Source organism: Pyrus communis, chromosome 11 (genome assembly GCF_041283825.1).
Source record: "Pyrus communis isolate YQ-2024b chromosome 11, ASM4128382v1, whole genome shotgun sequence".
NCBI classification, from domain to species: domain Eukaryota; kingdom Viridiplantae; phylum Streptophyta; class Magnoliopsida; order Rosales; family Rosaceae; genus Pyrus; species Pyrus communis.
In genome coordinates, this window is record NC_142575.1 from 1562688 (window position 1) to 1576391 (window position 13704).

Here is a 13704-nt window from a genome sequence, read left to right on the forward strand (position 1 = left end):
TGTAAACTTCATTTTAAAATTTTGGTCTCCCAAGCATTACTCATAATACAAGTTATGCATTTTTTTTTTATGATTAGTTAACGAAAATAATTGAGATTGAAAATAAAAGATATAATCGTTGTGATAAAGGAATTTAATGGTTAAAATAGTCATATAGTGTTACTTAGCATTGAAGCCACGTGCAACATTATGTATCATTTTACGTGCAGCTTAAATTGCCATTTAACAATATTGAGTAATACTACTCCCAAGCCAACAAGGTTTCCTGCACTACGAGGGTTAGGGGAACATCTATCCTACGCAGTCTTACCTTTACTTTGCAAATTGGTTGTTTTCATGATTCAAACCCGTGACATTTTGGTCACAAAAAAACAACATTTCCGTTCACCAAGGCTCGCCCTCACTATTGAGTGACAAAACCAACAATTGAAAATTTAAATTCATCAAATGGCGGTGATAAAGAGGGTGGTGAAAATTACCATCACTTAAGAGTAGTGAGCAAAAGTATTCTCGTGTATAATAATTAGGAAATTAATGATAAGAACGCAACGAGTTTTAAATGGTTAGTAATGCCACTCAACATAATTAATGACAAACTAAGCCCTATGCAAATTTCTCGTGAATGACACGATTGTTACATCGCATCTGTATAATTATTAATTAAAAAAAATTAGTGTAACATTGTGAAGAGGATATGCTGGATAATAGAGGGATCTGTGGGCACTATGTAAATGGAAGTTGGATTTTGGGGAAGCAAACTGTCGTGTGGTGACGGATATCACAAGCCAATTTAGTGTTTTAATATGATTCTCTTTATCCTGTTTTGCTACTTTGTGTAGGAGGGGAATATTGGAGGGTGGGTGTAGGTTTCAGGTTTTTTTTTTAACTAACAATTAGCCCTAGCAAGTTAAATTGTTAGTTCTTAGGTGCATAACATAATTAACTTCCGTCATTGCAATAAAACGTCATCTACGATAGTGAAATTAAAGTTATAATTTGCTATTTATCATTTGAAAGCGTCATTTTATCCATATTTTTGCCACGTGTATGCATACCTAATGCAGATGAAGTAGCACTCACATATATGAATTACTGTGATAAAATTTATGCACGAGGAAGTCCATGCGGTGCATTAGAAAATTATTTTGACTTTAACGATGTTGTATGTACTAGGATTATCTTAGAGTGGTCATAAGATTTGGTACTAGGCTCATTGTATTGGGATTAATTGGGTCCATCTATCACGTTAATTTGGGTGGTGAGTTCAACGTATGGGATGGGGGATAAAGCCTGTAAATCTATGTACGCCTAGAGTCGCAGCGAGTTTTGGACGTTAAAGTAGAAGTAAGAGTTTATTCTTTTTTGTTCTATCAACTTGGGAATTTCGTAGGAATCAACAAGATATAGATTTTCTTTGTTCCTTGTGAGAATCTGTCACATCCTAGTCTCGATTCCGCTGTAGCACGATAGTGTCCGTTTTGGACCCCGACCACGGCCACACGGTTTTGTTTCTGGGAACTCACACGAGAACTTCCCAGTGGATCACCTATCATGAGAATGCACTCAGCCGAACTCGCTTAACTTCGGAGTTCCGATGGAATCCGAAGCCAATGAGTTCCCAAAATGCCTCATGCTATATGGAGGTGGGCATGTACATATAAGACACATCACCCCTTCTCTGTTGGTCGATGTGAAATGTTACAGAATCAACTAAAATAATAGAATGATTTCTTTTATTTGTCTTTGACAAGTGATTTTTCAAAATACTCTAATTTGTTAGCAGGAGAACTCCAATTTGATTGCAAAATGACGAATGCTAGGGGACTTTTAGATCGAGGTGGACTTGGGCTTTGAGAACGTCATCTTGTCTCCCTTGGTTCGGATTTGTACCAAGTCCCGGAATATCTCGAAAGAGTTAGCTTGTCTTAGGAAATGCCCCATTAACATCAATGACTCGAAGATAACATGATTGATCAAGATAATGACTTGCTCAAGTGAAGCGTGGTGTGGAAGCTAGAAGATTATCGATTTAACATGAGAGAGAAGGGATTTGCATGGTTGCATGACATTCTTGGCTAGATGATTTGGGCTTTCCTAGGATGATAGTATGGCTTCTAATGGCCGGGATGTTTAATGGAAGGATGTGGGAGTTACTCAGGTTGCATGAATGATGATGCTTGAGGCTTGAAGAATGCTTCTGGACTAAAATGGAATTCTCTCGGCTTTTTTTTTTGGTGGTGTTCTCCCTGCGTTCTCTTCTATCTCTCTCTGTGTTACCTCTTTGCTCAAATGGTTTCTCCCTCCTTATGTAAGTGAAGGGCTATTCTCTAGGCTTCAAGGGAATCTCCCTTTGTGGTTTGGTCTTCCCCTTCCTTTCTCCCTAGCCCTCATACTATTTCCCCTTTGGTGTAATGTAACTGCATTGTTGAGACCTACATTCTGCTTCTTCTTGAGGCAAGGGTTTCCCAGGCCGACCTTTTGCAGGCGTTACTTCTGGTAGCGCTGTTAGGATGCTAGATGGCATTCCTCCATTGGTTTGTAAATATTGGTTACTTTTACTTGTATTTTCTTTACTTTGGGTTAATTTTTTGTTGATATGTCTAACCTTGGTTAGTTGTTAGTTGGGTTATTGTAAACCATGTTTAGTTGTTGTTGTAAGTCGGTTAAATAAGTTGAGAAATAGGCTATATAGCTATCAATTGTAATGGAGGTCTGTGTGAACAATTTGTATTAGTTTTCTTGTCCAATGAAAGTTGTAGTTTTCCTTGCAATTAGAGTTAAGGTCGATTGAGGTCTTATCAAGTGCGCTTCATGGCTTTTGTGTGTTAGTTATCTGTGCAAGCTAGGAAGGGAAAGTCAACATTTGACTTGCTGGGTTTAGCATACATTTAATGCAGTAAGCCCGTTTAGTCCTAACTAGGAGGATTGGCTTGCTAGGAAAAGAGGTAAACTAGGCTAGTTCTCTCTTAATGTTGCCTTCTTGAGATGCAAAGGGTATGAGCTTGGATCTTTGGACCCCCAAGCAGCCCAAAGTCTTCCATAACCCTTATTCTACGTAGGCCCAATAACCTTTCGGAACCATGCACACCGCAATCCACTTGACAAGTTCCGAATATGTGACTTGAACTTAGCATGAATAGTGACTAGCATGAGGAAGCTTGGCGTGATGAATAGGCATAAGCATGGTGTGATTTATGTGAATATCCGGCTTAATTACAGTGGCATGGCTTGTTTTTAAATGTATTTCCTTATCGATCCCGCACCCCGGCATATGTTTGAACTTGAATGAAGGCTTGCATGACAAATGGGTCTTAGGTCTTAGGATTTAGTTGGATTGGTGTATGACATTTTTGGACTCCAACAACGAGTATATTGTTATAACTAGTTAGCCTAAACTACATTAAAAGTACAATGATTAAATTGAAAACACAGTTACCAAAACAAATATTATCCATAAACACAAAGATCAATAATGTTACATACATATTTTAAGAGATGAATGGATAAATAGTTTCTTTCTTGTTTTTTCTTTCTTTTTTTTTTTCTTTTTTTTTTTTTGGTCAAAATGAATAAGTAGCTTTTTAGTGAAAATGTATTTAGAAAGTGAATGGTGGAAAGCTAAGATGATGTCAATATTTTTTTTCTATAGAATAAAATGATGTTATTTTTATAAAAGAACAATAAGATGATGTCAATATATATATATATGTTTCCTTATTGTTTGTTTTGAGAAATCTCATATGAGTTGTGATATTTGAATATTTCCCACTTAGTTTAGTTTTTGAACTATAGAAAATCAGATTGTCGGATTCAATAAAAACATTATGAATCTTCTATCTATTCACTACAATTGATTAAGTAAATAATTTTAGTTTTAATTGATTGTTTTTCCATAGATAATATTTACAAAAAAAATTATAACATCAAAAGCCTTTTATCATAAACATTACACTCTGTAAACCAACGAAGTGTTTTGAAGAAAAACCTATTCTCAATCTTGAGAAGCCAAGCATTTCTCGGACCAGAAATGTCACGTTGCACGCACCCAAAGAAAATTCTTGTTCACTCAATTTTGTTTTTGTTTTGATTTGATTTGTGGACATGGAGGGGGAGAACAACTAGGTGGCCCAAACATTCTAAACCCATATCAAGGGGAGCCTTGCTCCTTGGGTTGCTTTGAGAGAGATTATAGCAACTTCGTATGTTAATCAAATTTTCTTCTATATTATATAGTAATGAATGATACGAAAAATGAATGGCTGAGATTAAAAGTAGAAGATCTAATAGTTATAAAAATAAAATCTAACGACTAAAACACCCGTAACCTAGTAATATATACATTCAATTCACATATTTCTTATAGATCCCTCAACAATTTGTCATGAAATTGTAATGCCACCAAGAACCAACTTCAACTTTGGAAGCATTTTTAGTCTGTTCAAACTATTTAGGGCCTTGAGCTTTCATTCTGCAGCAAGTCGTCCAACTTCATGTTTTCTGGTATGACTAGTTTACTAACTTGTTGAATTCGATTTACGCAAGAAATTCAATGGTGACAAGAGAAAACAAGGAAGAAACATGAGGATTGTGTGGTTTGGTGTTAGTCCTATAAGTCAACTTCGTGTCACATACAATCGGATCCTTCTACTAACCGGACGGGGCCATCGACACATCGAGCATGTACAAATGTCCTACCGGAGTTTAAGATTTGCATTCCTAGATGACCCACACGTGTACATCTAGATCCTTCCCTTCTCAGATAGACAAAAACGAAGCAGAAGACTCGAGAAGAGCCAAAAGACCAAAGAAACAAAGAAAGGGTAAAAACGGAATCACGCCGTACAATAAACAGTAACTCTAGAAACAAAGAAGGGGTAAAAAAGGAATCACACTGTCAAAGGAAGAGTGTTTTAGGCTTTTTACTCTTTTAGTATATACATAATTTTTGGAAGGTATCAATTGCAGGCTTGGGAATTATGGAACGAAGGGAAAGGGTTGGAGTTAATGGATCCATTATTGAAAGACTCATGTAGTGCCAATGAGTTCTTGAGATGCATCCATGTCGGGATTATTGTGTGTCCAAGAGGATGGATACAAACAAATGACCAACTATGTCGTCGGTTGTTCTAATGTTAAAATGTGAAGCTACTAGTCTTCTCAAACCTGATCGACCTGCATTCTATACAGGAAGACCTGCAACTAATCACAACGTTGACCAAGTATGTGCTACTAGTTGCTTTGCCAATTGGTCGACCATTTCTGATTTTGGGCCTCGATAAGATATGTTTGTCCCCTAAATTCCTCATGGGCCTTGCGGCGTAGGCTAGAAATTCATATGAATATGAATTTAGAGATACCGAGTGTGGCACTACTAGTTACTGCTAGTAGACAGAATTTGAGTGATGATGATTGCGCTTAATTGATTTTTAATTAAGAGATTGTACCATTGAGTGAGAGATGCTCAACTTATTCTTTATTTGCCTTATATGATAAAGACTTTTTCTTTTTTAAACCCTTTATTTTGGATGATACTATTAAACAGTACTACTCAAAAGAATCAATACTCCACATTATGAACCATTTAAGGACTGATGCTTATAGATTTTCAATTCAGGACCAATACTCTAATTTTCTCATATCCCTTTAGGAGTTGTATTTGCAACCTTTTTTCATATAATCAAAGGTGTAATTGTTGAATATTTGAGGAGGAAAAAACAACAAGAACTACTTGGCCAAAATTTCCAATCGACTCAACTCAGCTCTTAGGACAAAACTTGTCTGTCAGTTCAAACGCTCATGTCAATTCATGGCTACATTTCAATCATGAACAGACCACTTTGAAAAACCAAAAGAAAAAGAAGAAGGCAACAACGAAGAAACAATCAAACACGGGTTAACGGTTTATCAGCTAACATAAACCTATCTTATGGACACAAGGTACCTACAAGGTGGGCTTAATCAAAAGACAATATTAGGAAGACTAAAATTTTAAACTAAAAGACGTGTCACCAATAAAAAAAAAATACATAATTAATATAATTTAATTATCAACAACTATGTCATTTTGTTTTAAAAAATTAACTTAAAATTTTTATCTCCCTAAAATCACCATTGGTTTTTTTGCCAATTCACCACTAAACACTTGGTCAGTGGACAGAATAGTGCAACTTTTGAACAAGTTGGAAGCACTTATTAGAGGTTGATGGCACTGAGGCTAAAACCCGGTTGTATGATAGGAACTCTTCTGCAACACTCAATTACAGAAAAGTCTTGCTTCCACCCCTGCATTGCTCTTGTTAATACTCAATACAAAAACCTATGATGTTAGTCAAGTGATGGGGAGGGCAGACAATCCAGGTCTCCATTCCATATCCTTTCCATCCTCTTATATTTTTGTGGTCACGGTTAAATCACGTCAACATTTTGTATTCTCATTGCTTTTTGTCTTATTATTTCTATAAAAAAAATCAATATAAAATATTGATATGGCATAACCGTGACCATATAAATAAAAAAGAATGAGAAGGATATAGGATAAGTAGGGCAGACAATCCAGGTTCATGCGGTGGGGAGGGCAAACAAGTAGGGCAGACAATCCAGGTTCATGCGGTGGGGAGGGCAAACAAGTAGGGCAGACAATCCAGGTTCATGCGGTGGGGAGGGCAAACAATCCTGATCACTTGTTAATACTCAGTACAAAAACCTATGAAGTTAGTTTCCCAAAAACAAAAAAAAACAAAAAAAACCTATGATGTTACGATGAATCACCAAAAAATGAAAGCATGACTACCCTTCTTTTGATTTTCTCCGTTTTTACTCTGCTCAGCTTTCCGACCATTACGGATGCTGATTACCTGGATCACATCTGCACAAACACCACCACCTTCACCCCAAACTCCACCTTTCAGTCCAACCTCAACCGCCTCCTCTCCACCCTCTCCTCCAACGCCAACCGCTCCACCGGCTTCTACAACGCCTCCGTCCAAGCCCCAAACAACTCCGTCTACGGCCTCTTCCTCTGCCGCGGCGATGTCTTCGGTACCGACGCTTGCGAAACCTGTGTCGCCACCGCTACCGCCGAGGCCCCACAACGCTGCCCTGTAGAAAAAGAGATGGTGATCTGGTACGACTACTGCATGCTACGCTACTCCAACGAGTCTTTCTTTTCCAGGGCGGCCGACAAGCCTTCCGTGGACCTTTGGAACACGCAGAATGCAAGTAGTATAACGGACCAAAACCGGTTCAACGAGGTACTGGCAGCTACGGTCACCGAAGTGGCCGCTCAGACTTCCAATAGCAGTCACAAGTTTGCGACGAAAGAAACGAATGTTTCAGGTTCCATTACGCTGTACGGATTTGGGCAGTGCACGCAGGACCTGTTCTCTGGAGATTGCAATTGGTGTCTTCTGTTAGCTGCAACACAAATTCCTAGAACAAGTGCTGGGGGACGAGTTCTAAAACCCAGTTGCAATCTTAGGTTTGAAATTTACCCCTTCTACTCCTCCGGCCCACCGCCGCCAGCCTCCATCAGAGAAGGGCCTAAAGGTATACACTAGCCCCCAAAAATGTTTCTAACCTTTTTAGAAGCCCCAATCAAGTGATTATTGTATTGTCCGATTAGTTTGTTAGGTAATTGATAGCTATTGTGGACTTTGGAACAGGGGAATATGGTGTTGTGCCGTGGCCGCTGAGTTTACCAATTTCTCAATATTTTTTGTTTATTTTGCAGGAAAAAGCAAAACCCCAACTAGTACAATTGTTGCCATTGCTGTAGCAATATCTGTATCTGTGCTACTTTTCGTTGTGGGTTACTGCTGCATAACTTGGAGAGCAAGAAAGAAGTACAATCAAGCAGCAGCAGACGAACCAAGCGGTAAACAAATATATCCTTCTGCGATTCTCCTCATGTTTATTCTCGTTGATTCTCCTTTTGTTTATTCCTCGTCTATAAACATTGTGCTTCTATGGTTTGGTTGGTTGTGCAGGTGAGAATGACATTACTATTGTCGAGTCTTTGCAATTTGATTTTGCTACCATCCAAGCAGCTACGAGCAATTTCTCCGATGATCACAAGTTAGGCAAAGGTGGTTTCGGTCAAGTTTACAAGGTATGTTAATCAGTATATGACATGAGTGCTCCATCAGGTCTACAAAGTTCCAACTTTTAAGCATGCAAAATCTGAATAATTTTGGAGCCTCAGAAGCCGTCCATGAATGCCATGAGTAGACATTCCATTGTTTGATTGAAGTTTTCTCGCAGGGTACACTTTCAAACGGTCAAGAAGTAGCTGTGAAGAGGCTATCAAGGAACTCTTGCCAAGGCACAGAAGAATTTAAGAACGAGATGGTATTGGTAGCCAAGCTTCAACATCGAAATTTGGTTAGGCTCTTGGGATTTTGCTTGGAAGGCGAAGAAAAGATTCTTGTTTATGAATACGTGCTCAACAAGAGCCTCGACTGTTTCCTATTTGGTTTGTACACTCAAACATCTGATAAGTCTTTCCCTATTGCAATAGCAGTTCGTCGATGATAACTTGATTTTGATGATTTGCGGACCCTGAGAAACAGGGGCAATTGGATTGGTCAAGACGTTACCAGATTATTTCAGGAATTGCTAGAGGAATCATGTACCTGCATGAAGATTCCCGACTTAGAATTATACATCGTGATCTCAAAGCCAGCAATATATTGTTAGATGGGGACATGCATCCAAAAATATCTGATTTTGGCATGGCCAGGATCTTTGAGGTTGATCAAACTCAAGCAAATACAAATAGAATTGTCGGAACATAGTAAGTTTCTTCCTTTTTTTTTCTTTTCTTTTAACACGACCACCTCTTCTTTGCACTATCTGTACTAATGAATTTGTCAATTTTTCCCATCTCAACTTGTAGTGGTTATATGTCTCCCGAGTATGCAATGCATGGGCAATTTTCTGTCAAGTCCGATATGTATAGTTTCGGTGTTTTAGTGCTAGAAATCATCAATGGCAAAAAGAACAGTCACTTTTTTCAGACCAATGCAGCTGAGAACCTGGCAAGCCATGTAAGCTTAAAATGAAAAGTGCAGTGTTCTGTTCTCCTGCATTGACATAGCATCATGAGTTAAACCCTTGAGTTTTATACAGGCTTGGAAGTTATGGAGAGACGAGACATCTTTGGAATTGTTGGATCCGAGTCTGAGAGACTCTTATTCAAGGACTGAAGTAATCAGATGCATCCACATCGGCTTACTTTGTGTTCAGGAAGATCCAGCTGACAGGCCTACGATGCAATCAGTAGTTCTCATGCTCAATGGTTACTCTGTCAATCTACCATTACCTAAACAACCGGCATTTTCCCTCCAAGGCAAAGCGGTGGGGAACTCGTCAAAGACAACGTTGGAGTCCGATATCAACAATTCATCTATGTCCGTTTATAATGGATCTATCACTGAATTATACCCTAGATAGCGTGCACAAATAAGGTGTTTAGATCTATTGTAATATATGTTTATCAACCTACTGCTTTGCAATAAATGGATTAGAATTTTATATATACAAGTGAGCGGCGGATCCATAATTATAAATAGGTAAAAGAATTTAATGTTTTTTTTTTAAATCTCAATATCCAATTATTCATAAACCATAATATTTTGGATTATAATTTAAAAGTTATATAAAATTTGGGAATGAAAATATGAGAGGAGAGAGTAGCGCCTCGGTGGCAAAATGGCCGCATGTGGTGGTGGGGTTGAGAGAAAAACTTATGTGGAGCTTGGCTTGCGACTAAATCATGCTAAGTAGCACTACCACATCATTCATAGCTTGCCAAGTGTAAAGTATTGCTGCATTAGTGTAATTTCTTATTTTCAATTTATATCACAATTAATGAAAATAAAAAATAAAAAAATTATGCGGAAAAAGTATAGTTTTAAAAGGCCTGACTTTGAGGGACACCTCTCTTTCTCACGGCCTTGCATGGTTGCTGGGAAATTGTGTAGAATTTGTGTAATTACTGGTTCAAAGGTTCATTAATCCATCTTAAATGAATTACGTTTCTGACTAACCTCATTATTTTTATAACTTATCGAAAAATTATCAAGGATATATAAATTCTGGTGAAGAACCCAATTATAAAAGCCACCTTTCTTCACCAGTTGTTTGTAGTTCCCAGTTTTCAAATACTATGGACTATTGATGTGAAATTGAATTAGTTATAGATGTGAAATTGCATTAGTTATAAGCAATCATGAGAGAGACAGATGAGGGATGGGGAACCAAGGAAGTGGGAGGTTGAGTAGTAAAGGAGGAGAATCGATGGCGTTGGGGACATTGACCGACGAGAGAGAAGAGTCCATGGACGAGTTTGTAGATGGAGGAAGGTTGAACTGCGGTTGAGTTTTATTTTAACAATTTTAGTTTCTTGAAGAAATAATGCTTTAATTTAATTTATTTTATTTTGATATAAAACAAAAAATAAGAAATCATATTTAATGTTGAATACATGGCAAATTATGAGTAGTCTGGAGTACCATTCAACATGATCCAATGGCACGTTGAGCCTTATATAAGTTTTTCTCCGAGGTTGGAGGGTTAGGGTGGCTCAGTGGCTGTGCAATTTGGGAGTTGATATGACAGTGATTTAGGTTCTTTTTTGGGGGCAGTAATCGGGGATGGGTGTGGATACAAGGAGGTATATTGTTTTTTTTTCTTTTAAAAATATTTGAAAAAAAAGAGAACCAAAGACCAGGTTCAAAACTATGTCGTTTGGAAAGCTTGCGTGCCCAGTATGCAGAAACTTCATAGGAATTGTTGGCACCTAGTAAGTTTTCTTTATTATATGCATCCCTCTTATCTAATTTCTGTAATTAGTTATATATTTTCTCCTTTTAAACTCTTATGTTAATTATTTTCTCCTTTTAAACTTCGGAGTAGATTCGTGCAGTCCAAATGAATTTTTAAGGTATATCCACAGAGGATTATTGTTTTGTTCAAGAAGATGTAAACAACAGATCGACCATGTCATCGGTTGTTCACATGTTAAAAAATGAAACTATTAGTCTTTCCAGACCTGAGAAACCAGCCTTCTTTACAGGAAGATATGTTGATCACCATGATCAAGTGCGTGCTCAAGATTGCTCGGCCAATGGTTTTGATGATTACTACCTATTTTGATCACCATGATCCATGTCTTCTTTTTCTTTCTTCTTATATGCGACTTTATTGTGCGAACCAAGTGCTCGATGAAATGCCTTAGTTGACAAGTCTTGACAATCTTCAACATTAATCGATAGTTCCCTATTGCTACCCTCGACAAGCTTCTAATGACCATAATAGTTGTCGTCATACATTCGTGTAAGCTTTTGGCAAATATCGGTAGGAATAATCAATGCCCACCAAGAGCTAGTCTAAGCCTTCATTTCTTGCTCGCTTTCGTTTGCCACTTTAGCGAGGGCGATCCTGAATTTTATTGAAATTATGACCCCTTTATTTGAAAATCATTGCTCCGCCACTACAAACATGTATATAGTACGAACATCTGGAAATAACTTATCACATGGTGATGTATAAGGGAGAACAACTTAGTAGTGTAGTGGTCCCATTAAATTGGCTACATTTATTGATTGACCTAACGTAACATTCAATGGGCATGATGACAAAATAAGATAACAAAAACGAATGTTATTGTTGAGATTTTTAAAGTCAATAATGGATTGTCGTGTATTTTAAGTTCTTAAGTTTTTCACATGATGGTGAATGGGATATTGCAATGGTAAAATTCCGTTGCATGAGAGTTCTCAATACACAAGAAATGAGTTATATTTTTAGAATTCGTATTGATTACATGACTTATTCTTGAAGTTTAAGGAACTTGTTACATTCTTGTGGGTAATAATTAAATATTTTATTCAGGACTTTTTAGCTTCTTGATTCTAGAAATAAATAAGGCAACTTTAATAAAAAGGGCTTGAGTTAAAAAAAAATATCATCTAACAATTTTATTTAGGGAGTTTTAATAAAAAAAGATTTGGACTTAGTTTATTTTAATAAAAAATCATCCTATAATTTTATTTAATGTAAAAGACTTGAGATTTAATAAAAATAACATAATACAATATAATAAAGAAAAAAAATTAATTCTCATAACTGGAATATAGGCGCACGTGCAAAACCAAAACTTTTTTTTTCCAGCCTTGCCCCTGACGGAAACTCATCCGGTCAGTTAACCCACTATCTCATTCAACACGAACGTGATGAAGCTCCACCATCTCAACAAAACTTTACCTTTGTTTAAAGGAAACTCCCATTGCTCTAACCAAGGTTATGACAAAATTTATATATGTATTTTATATTCATATACGGGGATTTCATATTTAATTTATTGAAGGCATATTTTCTGTTCTCCAATTTTTCATGCCCTACAATACCTTTCTGTTTATGTGATCACGGTTAAGTTATGTAAATATTTTATATTACTATTATTTTTGTCTTATTATCTTTATAAAAAAAATAATATAACATGTTAACGTAATTTAACAGTAATCATACAAAACAGGAGGGTACGAGAAGTTCTCTGCCCTCCTTATTTATTATGTATACATGTGAACATGAATGTCAACATATACTGTCTATGTCCATTCATGGCAGACAAAAGATTGTGCAGAATCCCAACAGGGACATGAGTACAAAAAAACAAAAACATATTTGTCAAAATATTCTATGTTTTCTGAAACAAAAATAAAAACCATAATTTTGCATGAGAGAAAGGAGAGAGAAGAGAGGAGAGGACTGAAATCTTCATGTAATTCTCCCTGATATTATTCATGAAGTTGAATTTCATGTTGTTATATATAGCCAAATCGAAAGTAATTCATCTATGGATTCTACTATTAAATAGCAACATATAAGATTATAAATTTTCAATATATATTATAGTGTTGGTAATATGTACCGATGTCCAAGTTCATCTTACGCCACAACAAATAAATCATTGTGCTGGTTATCTTGGATTTATGTCTATATATATATATATATATATATAAAGGGAGAGCCCCACTTCGGTGAAGCTTTCCAAAATGCCCATTTCTTTTCTTCACAATTAAAATTTAAAACCCCAAAAATTCAAAAAACAAGGACAAACTGGTAAAATACCATAAATCAACAAAAAACTGTATTGGAAAACAAAATAAATAAAAAAAGAAAAATAAAAAAGAAAACAAAATTTAAAACCAACACTGGTCAAGAGTCCACATAGTGGCTAAGTGATTGGTAACTGATCTTCATTTTTTTTTAAAAGTAGATAAATACTAAAGGTAAGAGATGCCTTAAAAAATTGGAAAGAAACATGGGACTGTAGGAGATATTGCAGTTTTCAAACTGCTTTAAGTAATTGAGTAAAAAAAATGAAAAATAAAAAAGAAACCTAATACGTTTACAATTAGAATTGCTATTTTGCAGTTGAAGACTTGAACCATGTAATGAAAGCAGTTTTGTGGAACACAAACGTGCATGAATATAAAAGCAAACGTGGGATATGAAGCAGTTTTGCGGGAGGAGTAGTGAATACAACACAAAATAAAAGAATTTGAAGGGAAAAAATTGAAATTGTTTTACTGGAGCCTCGAGGAGAAGATGAAATTGGCAAAAAACCAACAAGGAGGGGGACAACAACTAAGTGGGCCAAACATTCTAAAACCCATATCAAGGTGAGCCTTGCTCCTTGGG

At 36.5% G+C, this 13704-nt stretch overlaps 1 protein-coding gene across 1 annotated transcript; it reads left to right on the forward strand.

Moving 5' to 3' along the window:
• The first annotated feature begins 6611 nt into the window (after positions 1 to 6611).
• LOC137741765 (cysteine-rich receptor-like protein kinase 10) lies at positions 6612 to 9533 on the forward strand. The gene is made up of 7 exons (XM_088679604.1): positions 6612 to 7545; positions 7730 to 7873; positions 7986 to 8107; positions 8260 to 8469; positions 8553 to 8791; positions 8894 to 9044; positions 9127 to 9533. Exons 1-7 carry the CDS (start codon positions 6783 to 6785, stop codon positions 9448 to 9450), a joined length of 1953 nt encoding a protein of 650 aa, XP_088535730.1. The 5' UTR covers positions 6612 to 6782; the 3' UTR covers positions 9451 to 9533.
• The last annotated feature ends 4171 nt before the right edge of the window (positions 9534 to 13704 follow it).